At 36.7% G+C, this 25146-nt stretch overlaps 1 protein-coding gene across 1 annotated transcript in view; it reads left to right on the top strand.

Annotated features, from left to right (window-relative positions):
* LOC124355589 (glutamate receptor ionotropic, NMDA 2B-like) overlaps positions 1 to 25146 on the top strand; it is a 74222-nt gene that overhangs the window by 27704 nt on the left and 21372 nt on the right. The window contains 4 exon segments of the mRNA XM_046806750.1: positions 23505 to 23541; positions 23543 to 23584; positions 23587 to 23655; positions 24008 to 24191. Of these exon segments, the coding sequence (XP_046662706.1) occupies positions 23505 to 23541; positions 23543 to 23584; positions 23587 to 23655; positions 24008 to 24191 (332 nt within the window).

Here is a 25146-nt window from a genome sequence, read left to right as displayed (position 1 = left end):
GAGTGTGAAACTTACTCCTAAGTAATTATTATGATTCTCTCTAGTGAAAGTTAGAATCTTCAGGAATATTAAATAAAGTAGTAAGACAAGACCTATGTTTCTCGTAGCTGGAACTGTCACACTGAGTGTGAACCTAACTCTCAAGTGAAGATCATTTTAAGTCCCTCTAGTGAAGGTAAAGGTCTTGAAGAATTTTAAAGGAAATAATACGACTAGACCTATTTTCTCATATGTATAGCTGTACCCATAGCTATTATTATTGTTTAGAAACTTCTCAAGGGTAGAGCTAAGATTTTTCTAATTATATAATTGTTATATTTCACTTATCACAGTAATCAGACAGTTCCGCTTATTATTTTACTCTTCTTCATTCCGGTTCCTATGGCAAGAGCCCAATAAGCTTCATGTGCTTGTTTGGCAATGCGTAAATCCCTTAACAGCAACATCCAAATATATAATATCTGCAAAGACCAGATGGTGAGAGTTCTATGTAAGTAGTAAAACTTTATGTTTACAACAATTACTTAAGAGCTTCTTAGTAAGAGTCTTTATTTTCCTTTCAACCGTTCAAATAAACCGTGCAATTGCAATCCACTGTCAGGAACACTGTGCAACAAACAGAGCAAATCATATTTCAAAACTGTATTTACGACCAGCTTAGAAAATGTTGTGTAAGATCAGTATTGAGGTTAAACTACCAAGATTAAGACATAACCTTTGCTATTTGTGTCAAAACAGGACTTTGTAGAGAAGTTATGACACCCTAAATAGCAGTTCACCTTGCGCTCTTCGCTTCTTGGTTCTTTTCAACTCTTACACTAGTTTCTCCCCGTAAATCACGTTTCTACTACATGTTTCTTCTTTCAACTAATCAATTTATTAAATGTATACTCATTATTACTTCCATAACGGTGTTAGCTATCACACACTGAAAGTAATGACTTATTACGTAACTAAGGTTTTGTGCTAGGAATTTTATATAAATGCAAACGAAATTATACTTACATGTGTTATATAATTAAAAATTTTCAAAATAATTAGAACATAATACTCTCTACAAATTCTTGAAAACATTAGTTTCATTGAAACATTAGTTTATTATAACTATTACGCCTTAATCATAGACCTTTTAAGTATTAAAATTAAGATAAATCTTAATTACACACACTGATGTAAAGACACTATTCCTATCAAGAACCAAATCTAACGTTCTAATATGAAAGACTCCATAATTAATTACAACAAATAGTTTACAATTTAAATAAGAAGTACTTAAGAATTATGTATTATATCATTGCGGAGGATCATAAAAGTCCATAATGAATATTTGTCCAAGTAGTGGTGGTGTTAACGGAAAAATATTTAGGTATTTGAATTCTTCATTTAGGAATAGACTCCTTGCTTTATTCCAACGTGGTCATTGAAAATCAGGTATTTAATAGTCTTATCAGCCTTACTGACGTCCCTGGATACGGCGTCGTAGCCACTACCCCACCCAGCGCTTGTAAACATCGATACGGTCACCGACTGCCTCTGCCACCCATAGTCTATGCTGCCACCGTCTGCCTCTGCCACCCATAGTCTATGCTGCCACCGTCTGCCTCTGCCACCCATAGTCTATGCTGTCACCGAATGCCTCTACCACCCGTTGTCTATGATGTTGCCGTCTGCCTCTGCCACCCATAGTCTATGCTCTCACCGACTGCCTCTGCCACACATAGTCTATGATGTTGCCGTCTGCCTCTGCCACCCAAAGTCTATGCTGTCACTGTCTGCCTCTGCCATCCATATTCTATGCTGTCACAGACTGCCTCCGCCACACATAGTCTATGCTGTCACCGACTGCCTCTGCCACACACAGTCTATGCTGTCATTGACTGCCTCTACCACCCATAGTCTATTTTGTCACAGTCTGCCTCTACCACCCGTTGTCTATGCTGTCACCGTCTGCCTCTGTCACCCATAATATATGCTACCACCTTACGCGCAATATTTTAAATGATAACACGGTGAGATAAGAATTAGTGAACGCAAAGCTGAAACTTACTCTGCGACTTTTTTATTCTTGTACTATAACTATATTGAATTTCCTTTAGAATATGTGATACTTATTAATTTTAATGTATTTTAAAAGTTTTTAATACAAAGCTGAAGTATTTTAACTACTTTAAATTCCTTATATAACAAATGGACTCTATAATGTTGAGTTTTAATCCAAATGTATTGAAATTAATTAGTTTTAAGTTTTAAAACAACAATTATTTTTAGTGATACTTTCCTCATTTTGAACCACCAGGGAAATATTAATGAGGCCGATAAATATGTCTTTATTCATCTCCCTCTTTAATATTCTTCTACTGTTTCAAAATGAGGAAATTATTACTAAATATAATTGTTGTTCTAACTTTCTGTTACCTGCGGCTTTACACCGGTTTTCCAATTGAATATCATGTATGCCCTTTTTAATGGCATAATAAACACTCCTCAAAATAAATGGCGGCGGGCACTTAAAAATTGCCTGGCAGGTGGATGGATTGCACCCAAAATTTACTAAATGTTCTACAGGACAAGCAATTGCTCATAATCGGTTTTAGAACCAGGGAGCTGGAGGCTCGTAACTAAAACAATATACACATCTTGCAGATGGATATATTGTAACAAATATTTGCACGAATTATTATATAGTAAACGTTGACCATATTTTTCAGCACATTTTGTGACAGTAGGGTGTCCGAAGACCAAATCTATTACATGTACAATTACTCTAAACACCTATCTGATGGATCGTGTTTCATCAAAATCAGTAGGCTCCTAAAATAAATGATATCGTAGGATGACTATTTTCCGCTATTTAAGATATTGGGACGGATGTGTTGGGCAAAAACCGTTACGCACCTAATTTTTTCAAAAATATTTTTGATTAGATATATATATCAAGACAATTGATTAGATGAATGTTTAAACAGGTTCTAGAGAGTGAGAGTTCCCAATAACTTGGAGTAGTTAAAAGCCTTTAGGTTATAGAGACCGAGAGCTCTCCTATGGTAAGAACTGGCGAAGGAGGGGAGTTGTCTGGAGCTGGTCTTTGCTAGAGCCCTGGTGCTGCCGAAGGTGGAGGACTTCCTAGTGGCCTAGAGGTTCGGTAGGCCAGGCTTAGAGCTCCGAGAGCCCGAGATGCCGTAGAGGCTAAGAGCTCTCGGAGTCGAGAAGTCCTAAAATCAGGACTCTGATTGAGAGGCAGCTTTGTTTCAGAGGTAGTTTAATGTACATCTTGATGCTCTTACGGAACCAAGTGCTTTAGTGGCGTAAGTTTCAGTGTGTAAGTTTTATGAAATTCAGCATAAAATATACCTAAATAATATATCCGATGAATCATAAGGGCTTGTTTACTACAAGGAAATAGATATATCCGAACAAATTTACGATCCAGTATTCTTACTTATTTAATCAATCATGTGCACATGAGTGATTTAGTATTTGTTTTTCTAATGTGCCTTTAAACGCTAAAGGGTGGAACGCAATCTAAAGGTTCTAGATTAGCCATCTTTGAGAAAGTTGGGCTACATAGATAGGGACTTATGCCATTGTCGATGAATGGCCTCAATAGTCGGATAGGCGATAAACATAGATATTTCTCAATGGAAAATTATAATTTCTTTCAAGATTAAAATTTTCCGAGCATGGTATACAGTTTATCGTAGTTATTAATGGAACCTGTTTACAAAGTATAAGTTTTAGATATTACAGTTCACTTAGAATAGATAAAAAAGTACCAAAAATCATCATAAAAGGAACTACCACTATGAAAATCTAACACCATATTCGTAGCTGTGAATCTTAGCCTTAGTTTATTGAAATTACAAAAATTAATCCGACAAACTTTGTATCAATTGAATTACACTTTATTTAAAATCCTAATGTCAAGATTTTAAATGTATGAATTTTTAAATTAAACAATTCCAAAATGTAACACCGCGTCTTCGTTATGAAATGAAATGAAATGAAATATGCCTTTATTCAAGAGGCGGAGTTAGGGCTATTTAGCCCTCTCTACCACTCAACCTCACATAATATACAGATATATACAGGGTGATTCAAAACTAAACGGCAATCTCTCGGGAGCTTATTCTATAGCTAAAAACAAGTAAAAAAGTTCATATAACCATTTGCCCGGAAACGCTTCGTTAGCGAGTTACGCCTAGCGAAAGATTTCGCCCGGATTTCAGAACCCTTGGTGAAGTCAGGCCGTATAAAAATGGTAAAGGTAGTTACAAAGATACAAATACGATTGTTTTTTATGTTTTTATATCTGAAAAATTTATTAAAATTCGTCCCAGAGCTGTAAATGCAATACTTTCAGAGATATATTACGTAAAACACAAGAATTGGTGCAAAGAAATAACACATTTTTGTGTTTAACGTAAGATTACTTCCATAAATGTTAAATAAAGGTCATTTTTTTCTTAAACAGATTTGTAGAACATTTAACCCTAGAACTGGCGGTCATTTCATCCTGTAGTGTCGGGCTGTTTTGGAGCTTCGCGCAAGGTTTTTTTAAAAAAATTATTAAAAATATAAAATAAAAGCAATATAAATAAGAGTATATATTTTTGTGTTCAGAATTAAACGTAGAATTGCACTATATTGTAAAATTAACCATCAAACATTTTCTAATAAACACTTTTTTTAATCAAATATAAAATTTACGAAAAATATTTCTTAAATTTAGGGGGGACCATACCTAGCAAATGAAGTTATAGTGAGAAATATTTATAAGTGAGATAGCCATTCTGTGTCACATTTTATCTAGTTTCAGAAAAAACATAAACATTATACACATTTATGAAAGCATCATAAAGCTATAGAACAAAAAGCAGCGATGCGTATAAATTCTGAAAATCGGGTGTACACGTAAAACTTTGGTAAAACAAGTTTTTCAAATACATTTATCTATGAATACATGTTATTTTGCATATTTTATTACTTAGAATAAAATAGAATATACAGTAGTAATGAAATAATTACCATAAATTATTTTTTGAAAAGTAAAAAAAGTTAAATTTTGCCATTATTCAAAAATTTTGCGAAAAATTTTCATTCAGCAAAATATAAAATAGTTTCTAAAGCTTGTACTATATCAAAATTTATAAATTTATGGTTTATAAGTAACTAGCGGGCCCGGCGCGCTTTGCTGCGCATTTCAATAATTTTTTGCAAAAGTTGCCCGCGGCTTCGCACGCAAATCTTAAGAACCGAAGTCCTTATATTACTTAGTAAATTTTTTTTTTACTATAATAAATTTTAGATTAAATTAGTTATATCTCCGATGCCACGATTGAGCTTGCTTTGTTGTCTCGATCGAGAGAATATGTACACACGGAGTTTTGAGAACCATACTTCTGTCAAAAAAAACAACTAAGGTTGATTTTATAACATTCTTTATATTTGTAGCCAACGTAAGATAGTAATTATGATATCTGCATTACTCTTCTGATCAAGCATGAGCATGGTTTATATTAAATAAATATTGCAGTTAAAGGTGAATTTTTACGTCAAATTTGAATTGTATTATCTGGATAGTAAAGTCTATGTTTAACAGTGATTGCAAAAACAGTTTAAACAAAATTTGTCGTTTCTCTTAAGCTTACTCTATGCTTTAAAACTATAAGTGTAATATATGTTTACAAAGAACAGCTGATTAAAAATTTGAAAAGACGTTAACATATGTTTGCTGCAATGCATTTCTTATGGGTATTTCTGTAACCAGTGGGGCGGAATCCTGAATCGGGAAAGGGATGGGCATAGCTTATAAACCTTCTCCGTGGAAAAATACATATACGTACAAATTTTCATCATGATCGGTCCAATAGTTCACGATTCCATAAAGGACAAACATACAAACATTCATTTTTATATATATACTAGCGGGCCCGGCGCGCTTTGCTGCGCATTTCAATAATTTTTTGCAAAAGTTGCCCGCGGCTTCGCACGCAATTTCCCGTTGAAAACAGTACACTATATTCACTTATTCTTTTTCTATCACATTCTAAACATTGCTGAGATAATTGATAGTCGTTCCATCGTGAGCCTCTTGGGCGTATTATGAAGGTATGTACCATATTCCTGCCTCTATCTAGCTGTTACCCACGGCTTCGCACGCAAATCTTAAGAACCGAAGTCCTTATATTACTTAGTAAATTTTTTTTTTTAATATAATAAATTTTAGATTAAATTAGTTATATCTCCGATGCCACGATTGAGCTTGCTTTGTTGTCTCGATCGAGAGAATATGTACACACGGAGTTTTGAGAACCATACTTCTGTCAAAAAAAACAACTAAGGTTGATTTTATAACATTCTTTATATTTGTAGCCAACGTAAGATAGTAATTATGATATCTGCATTACTCTTCTGATCAAGCATGAGCATGGTTTATATTAAATAAATATTGCAGTTAAAGGTGAATTTTTACGTCAAATTTGAATTGTATTATCTGGATAGTAAAGTCTATGTTTAACAGTGATTGCAAAAAACAGTTTAAACAAAATTTGTCGTTTCTCTTAAGCTTACTCTATGCTTTAAAACTATAAGTGTAATATATGTTTACAAAGAACAGCTGATTAAAAATTTGAAAAGACGTTAACATATGTTTGCTGCAATGCATTTCTTATGGGTATTTCTGTAACCAGTGGGGCGGAATCCTGAATCGGGAAAGGGATGGGCATAGCTTATAAACCTTCTCCGTGGAAAAATACATATACGTACAAATTTTCATCATGATCGGTCCAATAGTTCACGATTCCATAAAGGACAAACATACAAACATTCATTTTTATATATATAGACTAGCGGGCCCGGCGCGCTTTGCTGCGCATTTCAATAATTTTTTGCAAAAGTTGCCCGCGGCTTCGCACGCAATTTCCCGTTGAAAACAGTACACTATATTCACTTATTCTTTTTTCTATCACATTCTAAACATTGCTGAGATAATTGATAGTCGTTCCATCGTGAGCCTCTTGGGCGTATTATGAAGGTATGTACCATATTCCTGCCTCTATCTAGCTGTTACCCACGGCTTCGCACGCAAATCTTAAGAACCGAAGTCCTTATATTACTTAGTAAATTTTTTTTTTACTATAATAAATTTTAGATTAAATTAGTTATATCTCCGATGCCACGATTGAGCTTGCTTTGTTGTCTCGATCGAGAGAATATGTACACACGGAGTTTTGAGAACCATACTTCTGTCAAAAAAAACAACTAAGGTTGATTTTATAACATTCTTTATATTTGTAGCCAACGTAAGATAGTAATTATGATATCTGCATTACTCTTCTGATCAAGCATAAGCATGGTTTATATTAAATAAATATTGCAGTTAAAGGTGAATTTTTACGTCAAATTTGAATTGTATTATCTGGATAGTAAAGTCTATGTTTAACAGTGATTGCAAAAACAGTTTAAACAAAATTTGTCGTTTCTCTTAAGCTTACTCTATGCTTTAAAACTATAAGTGTAATATATGTTTACAAAGAACAGCTGATTAAAAATTTGAAAAGACGTTAACATATGTTTGCTGCAATGCATTTCTTATGGGTATTTCTGTAACCAGTGGGGCGGAATCCTGAATCGGGAAAGGGATGGGCATAGCTTATAAACCTTCTCCGTGGAAAAATACATATACGTACAAATTTTCATCATGATCGGTCCAATAGTTCACGATTCCATAAAGGACAAACATACAAACATTCATTTTTATATATATAGATAGATATGAAATATTATGTAGTTAGAAAACTATAAATATAACTAAAGATATTAAAAAAATAGAGAATAACCCAAACAGTTATTATATATAACCAAAGAAATTACAGGAAATATATATTTTATTGTGAAAACTATCTATTTACCAAAAATAAATAGTTAATTCAGAGCTAAAAGACTGCTATAAATAACGTTTAGTAAGTGAAAACAATAACAAACTATGTGTCAAGTCATTTTGCCATAGCCTACACAAAGCCGGTAATTTCTCAAACATATTTCAGTAAATAGAAATTGATTTATTCTAAAATATATATTTTTACACTACTACGACATCAAACAACACACTACACATTAAATACGACACTAAAACACGCGTAAAACTATTAAAACTTACAAATATCCACAGCTCGGCACGAAAGTGATACAGAACGGCAGCGGCAATATGGCGGTCACAACAAACGGCGTCGCGTTTTCTTTTACGTTCAAAATAACAAGCTTGCTACGTCATAACCATAATACAAAGAGGAATAAAACTCATCTGTTCCTTAGCATTTTTCTTCCCGAATCCAATGGTGCATGAATTATATCGATACGTTACCGGAGTATATTATAAAAAGTAATTATAGGAGGGAATGTTTGATCGACAAAATTTTGACGGTTAACACCACAAAAGCGGCATTAACCGACATAATTATGTCGATTAACAGTTCTAGGGTTAATTCTGAAAATATTCATGTGAATTACTTAGGAAAAAATTAAATAATAGGTATTGAAATTTAGCTTTAATTAAAAATATAACAGACGCACAAAAATGCATATTCTTATCTGCATAAAATATTAACTAATGTTTAGGTTGTGAGTAACAGCTGATTATTTATTCTAGACTGAACAGTAACATAAAATGTATTTACCTTTATAAAACTGTAATAATCACCTATAATAGTTGCTCAAAGTGTCCTGCGTTGTTAGCAATGCACGTTTTCGCACGACGAATCCACTCATTTCTAGCGCGTTTCATAACGTTTGGAGCATTCTTGATAGTTTCTGCCGCCTCTGTAATGCGATTACGTAACTCCTCTATGGTGTTAATCCGTTTTGAATAAACAATTGACTTCATCTAACCCCATAAGAAAAAGTCTGCTGGCGTGAGGTCAGGAGAACGTGGTGGCCATTTTACTGGTCCATTTCGACCAATCCATTGTCTACCGTATGTATCATTTAAATAGTTTTTCACATCATTAGAAAAATGTGGAGGTGCTCCGTCGTGCATAAACCATGCATTTATTCTGTTTTGAACAATATCCTCCAAGAGGGTAGGCAGGTATGTTCTTAAAAAAATTAAGTACGCTACTCCATTAAGTCGATTAGGGAGGAAAAATGGACCAATCAAATTATCACCCAGAACACCAAGCCATACATTGACTGAAAATGTATGTTGAAAATGCCTCGTCGCAGTTTCATGTGGGTTGTCGTACGCCCAAGTATGGGTATTACGAAAATTTACAATTCCATTTCTAGTAAAACAGGATTCATCAGTAACGAGAATACGCCGAAGAAAATACTGATGTAGTAAACAATTTCTTCTTAACCAGCGGCAGAACATCTTCCGTTTATTAAGATCTTGCGGTAATAAGTCTTGAACTGCCACCCCTCCTCGCGGGTTAGCAATATTGTCGGCCTCGCTCAGTGGAGAAGGGCGTGAGTATTGGTAGAGCGCCAGGACAACCAAGTTCTTGCGCAGTGACAGAGGACTACTAAGATTGACGGATACCCAGATGGTTACGGTTTGCTCGGTAATAAGGGCGCCACCTTGTTGATGGGGTGTGATAGTCGCAGGTCTCCAACAAGGAACAGTTTCCTGCCCTCAGGTATGCTCAATCGAGACCACTACCATGCACGCAAGAACTATTAGGTTTACGACACTAAGCCTTAGGTACTTAAATTAGCCACAGATTTCGGTTGATTATTTTCTAATAGTAAGTTGCAAGGTCTCTAATTAAATATCAGGCAATTAGAAATTAAAACCAATATTTCACATATTTCATTCTGTATTGCCTATTTCTCTCACAGTGCTAAGGTCTTAAACTAAATAAACAAATATATATTTAACTTAACTTAAACTTAACTCGTTGGCCAATTGAAATAAAAATACGAAAAATTATTACGGTAGGAGCGCTCCGATTACTAATACAAAATTACAGTGGCCAAAATCATGATGACCATATTCCTGAACTACAAAATTACAAAACAATAATTCACATGAATACATAATGGCTAGACATTAAATTAAAGTTGAGTCCCATTTGTCAAAGTCGGAACTGGATCCACCCTGATGCAGTTATTCAGGCCTAGTCCGATAGGTAGAGGCTCCACAATGACATTGACGGAGTTAGTCCGACCTCCCAGGGGAGCACGATGGAATAAGTAGTGTAAAGTCTACTCACCAACTGGGCGGACCCAAAACACACACACGAGCCGTCGATTGTATCGTCCGTGCAATCCAATATTGAAACTTTAATTTCATAAAGTCAGTTTTATTCATTTTCTGCGGCTCATTGAAATCAGTAAACACTACTCATCTTCAATCATGGAAACAATGTCAAACTTAACTTAAAAGAAACCAGCTGACTAAAACAGCAACATCTGTCACTATTGTTGGTGTGTCTAACATACTCGTATTTAGCTTACAGCGGCCAGTAAAATGTAAAGAAACGTTTAATGTATAAACATAAGTACATTAAAAAGCGCAGAATCTGCCAATTACAATGATATACAATATTGGTCTTAAACACAAAGCATAATTATTCTGACACAGAAAAAATTAATTACGTTTGTTCTTACTTAAACTAATTAATTACAATAATTATAGTAAAGTGTATTGAAGTATTAACATAATGCATTAATGTATGCACTTTCACGGCAATGGTAGGTATAAATTTCATGACAACTGCCTTTACATTATTCTGAGTAAAACTAAATAATATACAAACATTAGGACATAAAGTTACCGATTCAATTATTTATAGAACAGTTAACAAGTTTAGTAAGGAAATTTATGAGAGACGATGCAATTGTTACGAGATAATATCTCGGCCTAATTATGTACAATTTACAGAAACAATTTGTGGTTACAGTATTTGACACTATGAACACGTATTTACAACTATATATCTCCGTGAACTATTAAAAGACTAGATTAGTATTAATTTATTACAGATAACGTATTAATTTCCTACGTTTATCGACAGGACTTGACAATCTTACTACGAGGCCCAAGGCTTAGTTTACCGTAGATATTTAATTCTGTAAAGACAAAATTATTATACTGAAATTTTACTAACTGACATACGCAAGCGACAAAATATCAATGGCATGGTAATGGCTCACCTTAGCCTAACTCCTTTATTTGAACAGCTGATTGGCGTCTAATCAGTGACCGTTCTGTTATTGCAGCAACAATGAATGCGCGCTTCTTCATTTGGATGTAAAATTTCGTTATGTAGAGTGATCAGTTCTACATAACAATTGCTCAGGTAAAACAGAAAAGTACACGTCACAAACACCCCCCATCCGGCAGAAAATTTCCCAAATTTTCTTCACTGTCGAAATTTCTTAAAGTCCGACACATGCCACTGGCCTATCTTCTTGCCGTCCATGTCCGCCAGCTTATAAATCAGAGGAGATACCTGTTCAACTATTACGTAGGGTCCAACATAGCGTGGTGCTAGTTTGGCTGCAAAGTAGTTAGTAGCATCAGACTGTACAAAGTTTCTTTTCAAGACGACGTCTCCCACTCTATAAGTCACAGGTCGTCTGCGCAGGTTATAGCGTTTAGCATTTTTTTCATGGGCTGTTTTCAGTCTCTCTGAAACCTCTTGGAATATGTCCTTAAGCTCTCGTAGTTTCTCACTAAAGGGACCACAATCCTCAGTAGAGGGTACACCCGAACCATCGTTAAGAACTTCATATCCGTCTCCCGACGTAGCGAGTTCTCGCCCAAAGTTCAAAAACGCGGGTGAATGCTGTGTCACCTCATGATGCGCGGTGCGGAGTGCAAAACCTATTTTTGGAATGAATTTGTCCCATTCCCGGTGGTTGTCTGTTACATAAGCTCGCAACATAGCAACGATATCCCGATTAACCCTCTCTGCCGGGTTCGCCTGTGGGTGTCGACTTGCGTTCAGTAGTATCTTGACATTGTACTGTTTGGCAAGGTCCTTCACTGGTTTCCCGATGAACTCAGACCCGTTATCACATATGAAGTACCGTGGTACTCCGTAAACCATAAAGATGTCCTCTTCCAGGTGTTGAGACACGAGCCTTGCCGTAGCAGCTCGGAGAGGTCGTAGGACTGAGTACTTAGTAAACGTGTCAGTAATAACCAACAGGTACTTAAAGCCTCTTACTGATCGTGGCAGAGGGCCAATCAGGTCTGCAGCGATCATCTGCCATGGAGAATCAACTGCAACGTCTGCTGCCCATAACGCCCGCAGTGAGTTGTTGGTCGTACTTAGTCCGTTGACATACAGCACATTTTGAAACATAAGTGGCTACATCCTTCCGCATTTTTGGCCAATAGTACAGCTGTTGGATACGTTTATAGGTCTTTGACACACCTTGATGTCCAGCAGTTGGAGTATCGTGGCATTCGAACAAGGCCTGGGATCTGAGATCTTTTGGGAGTACCAATCTCCAGTTATCTTGGTGAAGCGAGGGTTCCAGTGTGTTCACTTTCTTCCACAGTTTCTCCTCCTGAGTTCGCCACTGACAATATTTTTGAGGGCCCATTTTAACCTTTTCCAACATTCCTTTGTACCACTGGTCCTGTATTGTAGCTGGTATCTCAATCAAGTCACAATGAATCACGTCTGGATGAGAGGGTTCAGTCTATATCGGTGGAGTGGTCCGAGAGAGAAGATCTGACACAACGTTCTCTTGCCCCTTACGGTGTACTAGGTGAAAATCATAGGGCTGCAATCGCAGAGCCCAACGAGCCAGACGTCCTGTCGGGTCCTTCAAGTTACTTAGCCAAAGCAAACTATAGTGGTCTGTCACGACCGTGAACCTGGTTCCTTCCACGTAAGGCCGGAATTTCTCCACAGCAAAGATCACCGCAAGGCACTCCCTTTCAGTGGCCGAGAAGTTCTGCTCTTGCCGAGTTAATGTGCGGCTGGCATAGGCAACAACACTTTCTCCTTGCTCACTGTCTTGGCTAAGAACAGCGCCGATCCCCACGCCTGAGGCGTCACAGGAGATTGTGAAAGGCTTCGAAAAGTCTGGACAGGATAATATTGGAGCGCTAATCAGGCAGGATTTTACGTCCTGGAAGGCCATCTCGGCTTCTGGAGTCCATTCGAACTGATTTCTCCGTTTCAGTAAGGAAGTCAAAGGAGTCATACGTGACGCGAAGTTGGGAATGAAGCGTCTGTACCACGAGGCCATTCCAGTAAATTGACGAACCTCCTTTTGGTTCCGGGGGATTTGGATATCCACAATCGCCTTTACCTTTTCAGGGTCGACTCGCAAACCCTCCCCACTGACAATGTAGCCCAGGTACTTCAGTTCTCTCCTGCAAAACTTGCACTTTTCTCTATTGAGGGTGAGCTTTGCTTCACGAACTCTTCTAAATATCTCTTTCAAGGTTTTCAGATGGGACTCAAATGTAGATGTCACAACTATAATGTCGTCTAGATAGACGAAGACATTCGGCTCCAGCTCTGGTCCCAAGACTGTGTCAACGAAGCGCTGCCATGTTGCGGGAGCTCCGCACAGACCAAAGGGCATCGTGACGAACTGGTATAAGCCACGACCCGGTATTGGAAACGCGGTCTTCTCCTTACTTGCCTCGTCTAGTTCAATTTGCCAATAGGCGCTCTTAATGTCCAGGCTAGATAAGAATCGAGCATCTCTCAGTCTATCCAGGATAGCGGTCACCTGTGGTAGAGGGTAGGCGTCTTTTCGGCTCACTGCATTCACCGCACTGAAGTCCACAACAAACCTTTTACTGCCATCAGGTTTATCCAGTAACATAATTGGCGAGGACCAGGCGCTTTGTGAAGGCTCTACAACCCCTAACTGCAACATGCGGTCTAGCTCCTCATTGATGAGTTTTTGACGAGCAGGGGATACATTGTAGTACCGCTGTTTGATTGGTGGCACACCCCCAGTGTCGATGACGTGCTTCACACGGTCTGTTCTACCCAATGTTGATGGCTCATCCTCTAAATGCTCCTCGAGAAGATCCTGTAGCCGTTTTCTCTCTGCTAGAGTTAGATTGTCTTTCCGATGTGATTCCCTCAACATAACCACAAAATAAATCCACACTCTTCGTTGCAAAGTTCCACTTCCGATTGCGCATATCCGCAACAATGTGCATTATTTCCCAGAAGTCGATGCCTAGGATTAAGGTATGCTGCAGTGATGGTACAACGCAAACCTTTAGACTTTTAGTACGGCCCTGTAAAGTGATGGGTAGATTGACAAAGCCCTGGACCTCATGGCGTGTTGAGTCGGCTGTTTCTACAAAACGTCCACTGGCACTCTGAAAGCGAGCGGGAAACTGATTCAAAATCCACATTCCATGTCCACCTAAAAACGTTTGGGAAGCTCCCGAGTCTAAGAGGGCGGTAACTTCACGGCCAAACACCCTCACTTTAAAATAAGGCCTATGGTCTTCTTGTTGGCTATGAATGACATAGTTTATGGCCGGGATGGTCTCAGTATCCAAGGAGCCAGAACCACCTACTTCCTTTCTGACCCCTTGCCTTGCCCGTTTTATTGAGCAGCATTTTACACAGTCTCGTTTAAATACGTCCTCCTTTCCACAACCAAAACAAAACCTTCGTTTTGGTTTACTACAAAACCTGAAGCGGTGGCCCTTATCTCCACAATTCCAGCAGACAGGGTCCTGGCGGTCTGAATTTGCAGACTGTACGCTGGCTACACGTCCGGATAAAGGTTTTCGTGGGTGATTCTGATCGTGATAAGCAAGGTCCGGTTCAAGGGTATTTTCCCTTGTAGTTGCGGGCCTTATTCTAACCATACTTAGTCGGACCGCTTCGGCTCTACGTCCCATGGATCTCAACTGTTCAAGAGTTTGAATGCTGCAAAGTGCCAATCGATCTTGCAGCTGAGGGTGCAGGTTATTATAGATCTGTGCTAAGCGAGTAGGTTCAGGAACAGCTACTGCTAATCTTCCATATAAACCCTCCATAGCGGCTATATACAGATCTATCGGCTCATTATCTCCCTGCAGCCGATTAAAGATTTCCTGATGAAGTCTTATGTCATAATCCGCAGGCTGAAAGACTTCCTTGAGCTCCCTCGTCAACTGATGCCATGACTGAATCCGAGTAGACGCAGCACGGTACCAGACAAGCGCTGATCCGGCAAATAAATCAACCGCAGACTCATATAGCTCTTGATGTGTGACTCCTCTTGCCCGACGAAGTTCTTCTACTCTCTCAAGAAATGCAGCGATACTTGGTCCGGAGTTGTCAAACTTTAGCCCCCACTTGTAGACTGGGACATATCTGGGCCGGGAACTAGCGCCTGTGTCGTTTCGAGTTAGTGAAAATCTGGGAAGGTAGTCGTCCTCTGGAGGTCCTCTTCTTTCTTGACCTCTCAAATCCTCTTGCGGGATTCTTTCTTCTGTTCTCTGCTGAGGTCCTCGAAGTCGCACTTCTTCCAGCTTCCATTTCTCCTCTTGCTGTCTTCGGGCTTCTTGCAGTCGTCCTTCTTCTTGTTTCCATCTTGCCTCCTGTTTTCTTCTTTCCTCTTGTAGTTTTCTCTCTTCCTTTTGGAGCCATTCCTCTTGGTGACGCCTTTCCTGTTGTAGTTTTCTTTCCTCCCTATTCCGCCATTCCTCTAGAAGTTTCCTTTCTGTCGCCAGGTTCTCGTCGCCTTCAGTGGTTTTATTTGGTTTAAATGCCAACTCTAAAGTTTTGGGCAGTTCAAAATTAGTTTCTTGCGCTCCATCCTCTGGTCGTTGAAGCTGTTGAACACCACCTGCCGATGTCCTGGGATCCGGTTGGTTCTTCGAATCAGAAGTCCCTCTAAAAGAATCCAATAGCTCCTTACTTCTACTCAGCAACTTTTCCTTACTTTCCGATTGCTCACTATCAGAAGATGCCCCAATCGGAATCCTCTCCACTCGGAGATACAAATGCCAAAGACGAGCCACAATACGATGAAACTCGTGGTCATTATTCGTGCCTTCGTAATCACTCACTAGCGAAGATAAGTCCTGGTACTTCCATTCGCATTCCTCCAATTCCGCATCGGCATCCAAAGAGTTTACAACGGTTTCATCAACCTGGGTATCAGCCGAAAAACATTGAGTCAGACGCTTCCTCAGTTCATTAGCGTTGCCATCGGTATCAACATTCCTAATTTTAAGTTCGTAGATAACCTCAGTCTTACGAAGATGATACGCATTCATCGTGAGGTAGGATACTAAAAATGCACCAGATAACCAGAATAATTCATACAGCCCACATGGAAATATCACCTCGCACTAAGTTTAGCCAATCCTAAAAATGCAGTTCTTTCCAACCAAATAACAACACTAGAATGCAACCAACGATTATGTAAGTTCACATCATCCTCAGTTTGTCATACCGGGGAAAGTTCAAATCCAAAACAAAATTATTTATTTTATGTTTCGCAAAGAGGTATTTTTCCAATATTTAACTTAAGATCATGAACACTAGCAAAATTTAACACATAACCATTAACAAGACATTACCAGTGTTTCCCAATACTAACAAACAACAAAAATACTAAATACTATCTTTCAAAAATATTCACACCACAAGTTCAATAAAATTTTATATTCTGTGAAAGTCAGGTGCTAACACAAGGGGCCCCACGTTGGGCGCCAGTTTGCCACCCCTCCTCGCGGGTTAGCAATATTGTCGGCCTCGCTCAGTGGAGAAGGGCGTGAGTATTGGTAGAGCGCCAGGACAACCAAGTTCTTGCGCAGTGACAGAGGACTACTAAGATTGACGGATACCCAGATGGTTACGGTTTGCTCGGTAATAAGGGCGCCACCTTGTTGATGGGGTGTGATAGTCGCAGGTCTCCAACAAGGAACAGTTTCCTGCCCTCAGGTATGCTCAATCGAGACCACTACCATGCACGCAAGAACTATTAGGTTTACGACACTAAGCCTTAGGTACTTAAATTAGCCACAGATTTCGGTTGATTATTTTCTAATAGTAAGTTGCAAGGTCTCTAATTAAATATCAGGCAATTAGAAATTAAAACCAATATTTCACATATTTCATTCTGTATTGCCTATTTCTCTCACAGTGCTAAGGTCTTAAACTAAATAAACAAATATATATTTAACTTAACTTAAACTTAACTCGTTGGCCAATTGAAATAAAAATACGAAAAATTATTACGGTAGGAGCGCTCCGATTACTAATACAAAATTACAGTGGCCAAAATCATGATGACCATATTCCTGAACTACAAAAATTACAAAACAATAATTCACATGAATACATAATGGCTAGACATTAAATTAAAGTTGAGTCCCATTTGTCAAAGTCGGAACTGGATCCACCCTGATGCAGTTATTCAGGCCTAGTCCGATAGGTAGAGGCTCCACAATGACATTGACGGAGTTAGTCCGACCTCCCAGGGGAGCACGATGGAATAAGTAGTGTAAAGTCTACTCACCAACTGGGCGGACCCAAAACACACACACACGAGCCGTCGATTGTATCGTCCGTGCAATCCAATATTGAAACTTTAATTTCATAAAGTCAGTTTTATTCATTTTCTGCGGCTCATTGAAATCAGTAAACACTACTCATCTTCAATCATGGAAACAATGTCAAACTTAACTTAAAAGAAACCAGCTGACTAAAACAGCAACATCTGTCACTATTGTTGGTGTGTCTAACATACTCGTATTTAGCTTACAGCGGCCAGTAAAATGTAAAGAAACGTTTAATGTATAAACATAAGTACATTAAAAAGCGCAGAATCTGCCAATTACAATGATATACAATATTGGTCTTAAACACAAAGCATAATTATTCTGACACAGAAAAAATTAATTACGTTTGTTCTTACTTAAACTAATTAATTACAATAATTATAGTAAAGTGTATTGAAGTATTAACATAATGCATTAATGTATGCACTTTCACGGCAATGGTAGGTATAAATTTCATGACAACTGCCTTTACATTATTCTGAGTAAAAACTAAATAATATACAAACATTAGGACATAAAGTTACCCGATTCAATTATTTATAGAACAGTTAACAAGTTTAGTAAGGAAATTTATGAGAGACGATGCAATTGTTACGAGATAATATCTCGGCCTAATTATGTACAATTTACAGAAACAATTTGTGGTTACAGTATTTGACACTATGAACACGTATTTACAACTATATATCTCCGTGAACTATTAAAAGACTAGATTAGTATTAATTTATTACAGATAACGTATTAATTTCCTACGTTTATCGACAGGACTTGACAATCTTACTACGAGGCCCAAGGCTTAGTTTACCGTAGATATTTAATTCTGTAAAGACAAAATTATTATACTGAAATTTTACTAACTGACATACGCAAGCGACAAAATATCAATGGCATGGTAATGGCTCACCTTAGCCTAACTCCTTTATTTGAACAGCTGATTGGCGTCTAATCAGTGACCGTTCTGTTATTGCAGCAACAATGAATGCGCGCTTCTTCATTTGGATGTAAAATTTCGTTATGTAGAGTGATCAGTTCTACATAACAATTGCTCAGGTAAAACAGAAAAGTACACGTCACAGAACACGTGTTATATGGAATGGGTACAACTGTGCTTCATGAAGTGTCCGCCATACGCTTGACTGGCAAATATTTAACTGACGTGATAATCGTCTGGTGCTTGTGGTTGGTGATAATTCTACAGCATTTATTATTGCTTGTTCATTATTATAGTTCCTTGCGCTACGTTGACGACCAGTATCTATTCGCTTCGGTTTAAAGCTACCAGTTTCTCTAAGTCGTCTCTCCACAGCTTCAAATGTTTTGCGATCAGGTGTTCTTCGATGTGGAAAAGTATCACGATATTCCTGAACTGCAGCTAAACCATTCTTGTTAACTTTGCCGTAAATCAGTATCATGTCCGTATACTCTTCAAACGAATACATACCATTTACATTATCTGCCATTATTTACTAAGATAATTACATACACTTTTATAAAAATATTTAATAAAATATTTTAAAAATAAATATTTAATAAAATATTTTATACACTTGTATAAAATATTTCCAAATAATCACAGGATCTCACAAAATACAATCTTCACACGCCACAATACAAAAGCCTCCATAAAGGTTATTCAAATATTACTTCATGAACTTAATTGTTGATCAGCTGATATTGCCAACCTTTGCAAAGAAAATATGACGATAAAAAGTGTTGAATAAATGATCAGCTGTTTACTCACAACCTAAACATTAGTTAATATTTTATGCAGATAAGAATATGCATTTTTGTGCGTCTGTTATATTTTTAATTAAAGCTAAATTTCAATACCTATTATTAATTTTTTCCTAAGTAATTCACATGAATATTTTCAGAATTAAATGTTTCTACAAATCTGTTTAAGAAAGAAATGACCTTTATTTAACATTTATGGAAGTAATCTTACGTTAAACACAAAAATGTGTTATTTCTTTGCACCAATTCTTGTGTTTTACGTAATATATCTCTGAAAGTATTGCATTTACAGCTCTGGGACGAATTTTAATAAATGTTTCAGATATAAAAACATAAAAAACAATCGTATTTGTATCTTTGTAACTACCTTTACCATTTTTATACGGCCTGACTTCACCAAGGGTTCTGAAATCCGGGCGAAATCTTTCGCTAGGCGTAAACTCGCTAACGAAGCGTTTCCGGGCATATGGTTATATGAACTTTTTTACTTGTTTTTAGCTATAGAATAAGCTTCCGAGAGATTGCCGTTTAGTTTTGAATCACCCTGTATATACAAATTTACATTTTATGACCTTAAAACTATAACAAATTCCATTTTTAAATTTAAATTTAACCAAAATATATACTACTATGTAATAATTAAAAATCAAATTTATCAGCTGAATATGTAGAAAATTTTCAAACAAAGATAAATTAAAACTTTAATTAACAATTTACTTTTTAAATAGTTTCTTGTTATTGCTACATTCATTCTCTCAAACACACAGCCTGACCACAAGCACGCCACGAGCACCGCCATCCGCCACCCCTACAGACCGCCCAGCAACAAGTCCCTGACCCCCGCCCCAAAACGAGCCCGACCTTCTATAACACGAATATCATCAGGAAGAGAGTTCCAGAGGCGACATGCCTGAACAGTGAACGACCTACTGAAGAAGTTCGATCGATGAACAGGAATTGAGAGTAACGTGGATCCCCTTCTCGTAGCTCGCTCACTTATATCGGAAATAAATTTGAAATTTTCGGACAGGTAAACAGGTGACTTGTTTCTGATAACTGAATGTAGAGTTGAAAGAATGTGAAGTTGGCGAAGTTGTTGAAGTTTCAGAAGCGATAGCTGTTTGAAAAATGGAGTCACATGCTCATAACGTCTGAGATTGAAAATAAATCTGATACAATAGTTTTGAGCACGTTGAAGCCTGTCCGAAAGCTCAACAGTCATGTCACTGATCACAGCGTCACAGTAGTTGAAGTGTGGCAGTATGAGAGTTTTAACCAGCATAACCTTGACACTGAATGGTAGATATAAAGCAAAACGCTTTAAAACTGTGAATGCCAGCAAATACTCTATTACACGTTATCGTAACCTGGTCATTCCACTTAAGACTTGAGCTCATAGTAAGACCAAGATTTTTTAATTTGTTTTGAAAATTTAGTACGTGGTTATTGAGTTCAAGTTTTGGTGCAACGTTGAAGTCCAAACGGACGATCAATCTTGGGTTTCCCAATACCATTGCCTGCGTTTTGTCTTCGTTTAATTTCAGCCCATGTTTATTTGCCCAACAAGCAATTGATTCAATGTCTTGATTGAGTAGAACCATAAATGTGCTCAATTCATCAGGCGAACAGTGTACGTAAATTTGTAAATCATCGGCATAAAGATGAAACTTAGAGTGCCTTATAATAGATGTGACGTCATTAATATAAATTGAGAACAATAGGGGTCCAAGAACAGAGCCCTGTGGAACACCCCGTGTTACGGCTTTCCATTCAGATATTTTTTCCCTTTCTTTGACACATTGCTGTCGCCCAGTAAGATACGATTTGACCCAGTTAACACACTCATCGGAGAAACCATACTTCTTCAATTTGATGAGGAGAAGGGGGGTAATAAACACAGTCGAAGGCTTTGGAAAAGTCAAAAAGCAGTAAAATGGCGATTAGTCTCTTGTCCATTGCCAATCTGATATCATCGGTGATTTTAATTAGGGTTGTGGTGGTGCTGTGATTAGGCCTGAATCCAGACTGGTATTTAGATAAGATGTTATAGGTATTCAGATAAGATGAAATTTGTTGATGTACCACTCTTTCAAGGCATTTGGAGAGACAAGGGAGAATACTGATTGGACGTAGGTCAGAAGGGGATTGCGGATTAGACACTTTTCTCAACGGACGAACTAGAGCATGCTTCCAGGTTAAGGGAAAGACAGAGGAATGTAAAGAATAATTCAAAATGACTACTAAAACAGGAAGGGTGATTGGCAATGTATCTTTCAGAAAGCGCAAAGGTATGTTGTCAGCCCCAACTGCGTTGCTGGTCATCCTCGCGAAAGCAGCAAGCACATCAGCCTCACTCACAGGTGTGAAAGAAAACTGGCGGCCAGCAGCCTCTCGAGGAGCAGCCTCCAGCTCAGCAATATAATCGCTAGCTGCAGATATATTAACAGGGATATTAGTTATAACGGTTTATTAAAAACTACAAACCATTATAATCGAAAAACAATATTTCAACTTAAAAGAAATATTTCTCAAAATACATTATCAGAACATTTAGAAAACTGTATAAAACTTAAACTAACCTTCTTAAAGCAATTGTTGTTAAACTTTTATTATTTCAAAGTCTCATATTTATGAACATTTTAATGAAAAATGTCATATTAAAATCAAAGATGAAAACATTTTTGTAAAGGCCTTTATGAAAACTTTAACGAGAGACAAACGTTTTCGTTAAATCTTCTAACTTCCGATACCGCGTTTTCTTCTTTTTCCATTGTTTTAACTTCAAAGGTCTTGGAAATCGACCTCTGATTTAATTACAGACCCTTCCGTTTTCATTGTAAAGATTCAAATTAATTTGTTGTTTGATCATAATGATTAGTTTGATTCCCTCCAGGTCTTCTTTTTTCTCTTATTAAAGATTTATTTTCTAAAGAGTAATTCCTATTTCCAATGTACACCCTCAGATATCTAAAGTACTTAAAACTTCAATTATAATAGTTTTATTTATGGTTATTCTGCTAATTTTAGGTGTTATTATAATAAGTACGTCTAAAAAGAAGTATAAAGATGGTTTCCTTATTCCAATATATTGTTTTTAGGTATCTTTTACATATCTTAATCGCATTTTGCAATATATTTCATTATTATTTATGTTATGCATATTAAATACTAACAAAATATCATGGAAATGATTGATTTGGGGAAACTTATTCTGTGACCATAAAATCAACAGTTATAGTCCATAATTGCAACTATGTCATTCTCAATGTAAACTATGAAAATCAATAAAAAATTCATTAAAAAATGTCTTTGCTTACATTAAAATCAACCACAATATTTAGTAACAAAATTATATTTCACATATTGTGTTCATTAAATTTTATAACATTTTAATTACAAGGAGTTTATTATATGTATTTTTCGTTATGTTCGTGCCATCTTGCGTTTTAATAACATCCTAAAATTTGTCGTACAACTTAAATTACCGAAGCTGGCAACTTTTATTTGCCAAAAACCAAATTATAGTTTCTATGTTTCATATATCTGGTAGTTTTAGGTAGATGACATTTAAAAGTAATGTATCACATTCTTTTTCTGCATACGATCACAGTGTGACCAATAAATTCACGTTTTAACAAAGATAAAAACAGTATGTCACAAAAGTTTCAAGATAAAATGTATTATACAGTATGCTATTGAAAGAACATTTAATGTTGTTCTAGGGGTCAGAACATCAGAATATACGAGTAAATATAGTACATTTTTCTGTATAGATTGTTATGGTTTGTATTCAATCATATTTTTACATCGGCTATAGCCTCAACGATACTTATGCTTTAAAAGAAATTCACTTTTGTAAGTACGTTTTTGGACTTGTGACGTTTAATGATTGAATATTGAAAAAATATACAGATAACCATGAAATAACAAAACGAGTTGATGCCATAACCCATAAGTTCAGTATCGTATCGTTTTTCATCATAGCTTAGCATATTTTATGAATGTATATTCACAAAGTATGTCAATCAATTCTCTCTAAAATAGTGAATTATGTTTCTTTATTTTTCCTATCATATATCTAGTTTGAATTGAAAAATTATCAGTGTGGAAATGTTTATCCCAAGAACGTTCACGTGCATAAGTAGGATGCTTTCTAAACTGAATTGAAGGTGTCAGATATTTTACTTTTGTCTTATTCGAATATGCTATTTCTTTGACAATGAGTTAGCTAACACGGCTATCTGGTAAAAATATTACCAAGGAATCTTGTTTACAGGATGGATATCACTGCAGCCCACAGGAACGGAACTTACAAACCAATGCTGCTCAGGATTTTGCATAGACCTGCTGGAAAAAGTTTGCAGAAGAAACTGGGGTTTACATACGAACTGGTGCGGGTGGAGGATGGAAAGTGGGGGACTCTTGAGGTAATAAATTAGTAATTATTCACTATTTTATAATAAATTGAATTTCTACTATTAAACGGACATATTTCACCAAAACCATAAAAGAACTTAGTAAAAAAATGTCCATAGTTTTCTTTTAAATCATTATTTACTTTGGCTTCTTTCTAAATAATTTATTCTTAATTTTTAACGTTACTTTATCATTGCCAATTTAATGTATTTCCCATATATTCTTTTACTACCTAATAAAGAATCAAAATAATAGATTTTAACCTTTAAGTAAGGTATTCTACTTAAAAACGTCTATTATTCCAAACAAATATATTTTTACTTAAAGTTCTATGCATCGTCATTGATGTGGATTCACTTTCAGAACGGTAAGTGGAACGGACTGATAGCGGAACTGGTCAACCGGAAGACGGACATGGTGATGACGTCACTGATGATCAATTCCGAGCGAGAGGCCGTGGTGGATTTCACTGTCCCCTTCATGGAGACAGGAATAGCGATCGTCGTGGCAAAGCGGATAGGAATCATCTCCCCCACCGCCTTTCTAGGTCAGTTGATGTCCTTACTGATGGGCGAAATTTGTCACCTTTGTCAAAACGTTACGGATCTCAAACCTACATTTTCCTCACCTGTTACCTCCTTCTACATAACCTAATATATGATATAGTAGCTTTTTGTGTAACATTTTATTTTCATATAACCTGAATGAATTATTATATTGATTGTTTTCTTTGTTATGTTAACACAAAAATCCATATAGCTTACAAGTACAACAGATGCACTAACAGTTTTTATGTAAGATTATTATTTATTTCTAGCCAAGATCTCAGAGTGTTTTAGGGCAGTTTTATTATATATTGATCAAACCACATTTTAGCATCATTCCGCGTATAGACGAAAGAATATACTATTTACTTTATCAGCGGATTTGGTTTCTTTCTTATAATTAAAACTAAACACTCTTTAAAATTGTGTTATCTCGTAGTTAGTTAAAATATACGTATTATTAGAAAACTAACTAATATGTTTAATTAAATGTAAAAAAATGTCATACCTACTAGATTCAAAAATAAACGTAACCAAGTTGTAAACATTTTTTTAGTGTCAAAACAAAATTTTTATATTCACAAATAACATGTGTAGCTCTAATTTTAATGAAGTCCAAATTTTTACTTAGAAATAAATTTCTCACACAGTAATTCAATCTAAGGCACCACAACCGCGTCTATCCAGTAGCAATGAATACCACTTTACAGCGCAGCAAACCTACAGATTCTCTAGAAAATTTCAGGAATCGGAAGGAATGAAGCATATCCAAATAAATATATTTTGTATGACAAGGAATCTACAATGTTTACGATCGATATGGTGTATTCCTCTAGCATCCATCAACGTCAATAATCAAGACGTCTGCGAAGTCTATGACTTGACGGACTAGAACAGAATTTCTGTCTGTCTGTGTCTGCCTATCTGTCTGTCTTTCCACGTCTAATCTCGAACAGA

This window comes from Homalodisca vitripennis, chromosome 2 (genome assembly GCF_021130785.1).
Source record: "Homalodisca vitripennis isolate AUS2020 chromosome 2, UT_GWSS_2.1, whole genome shotgun sequence".
Taxonomy (NCBI): Eukaryota; Metazoa; Arthropoda; class Insecta; order Hemiptera; family Cicadellidae; genus Homalodisca; species Homalodisca vitripennis.
Note: the sequence above shows the minus strand (reverse complement) of the source record. Positions and strands in the feature narration are given on the sequence as shown.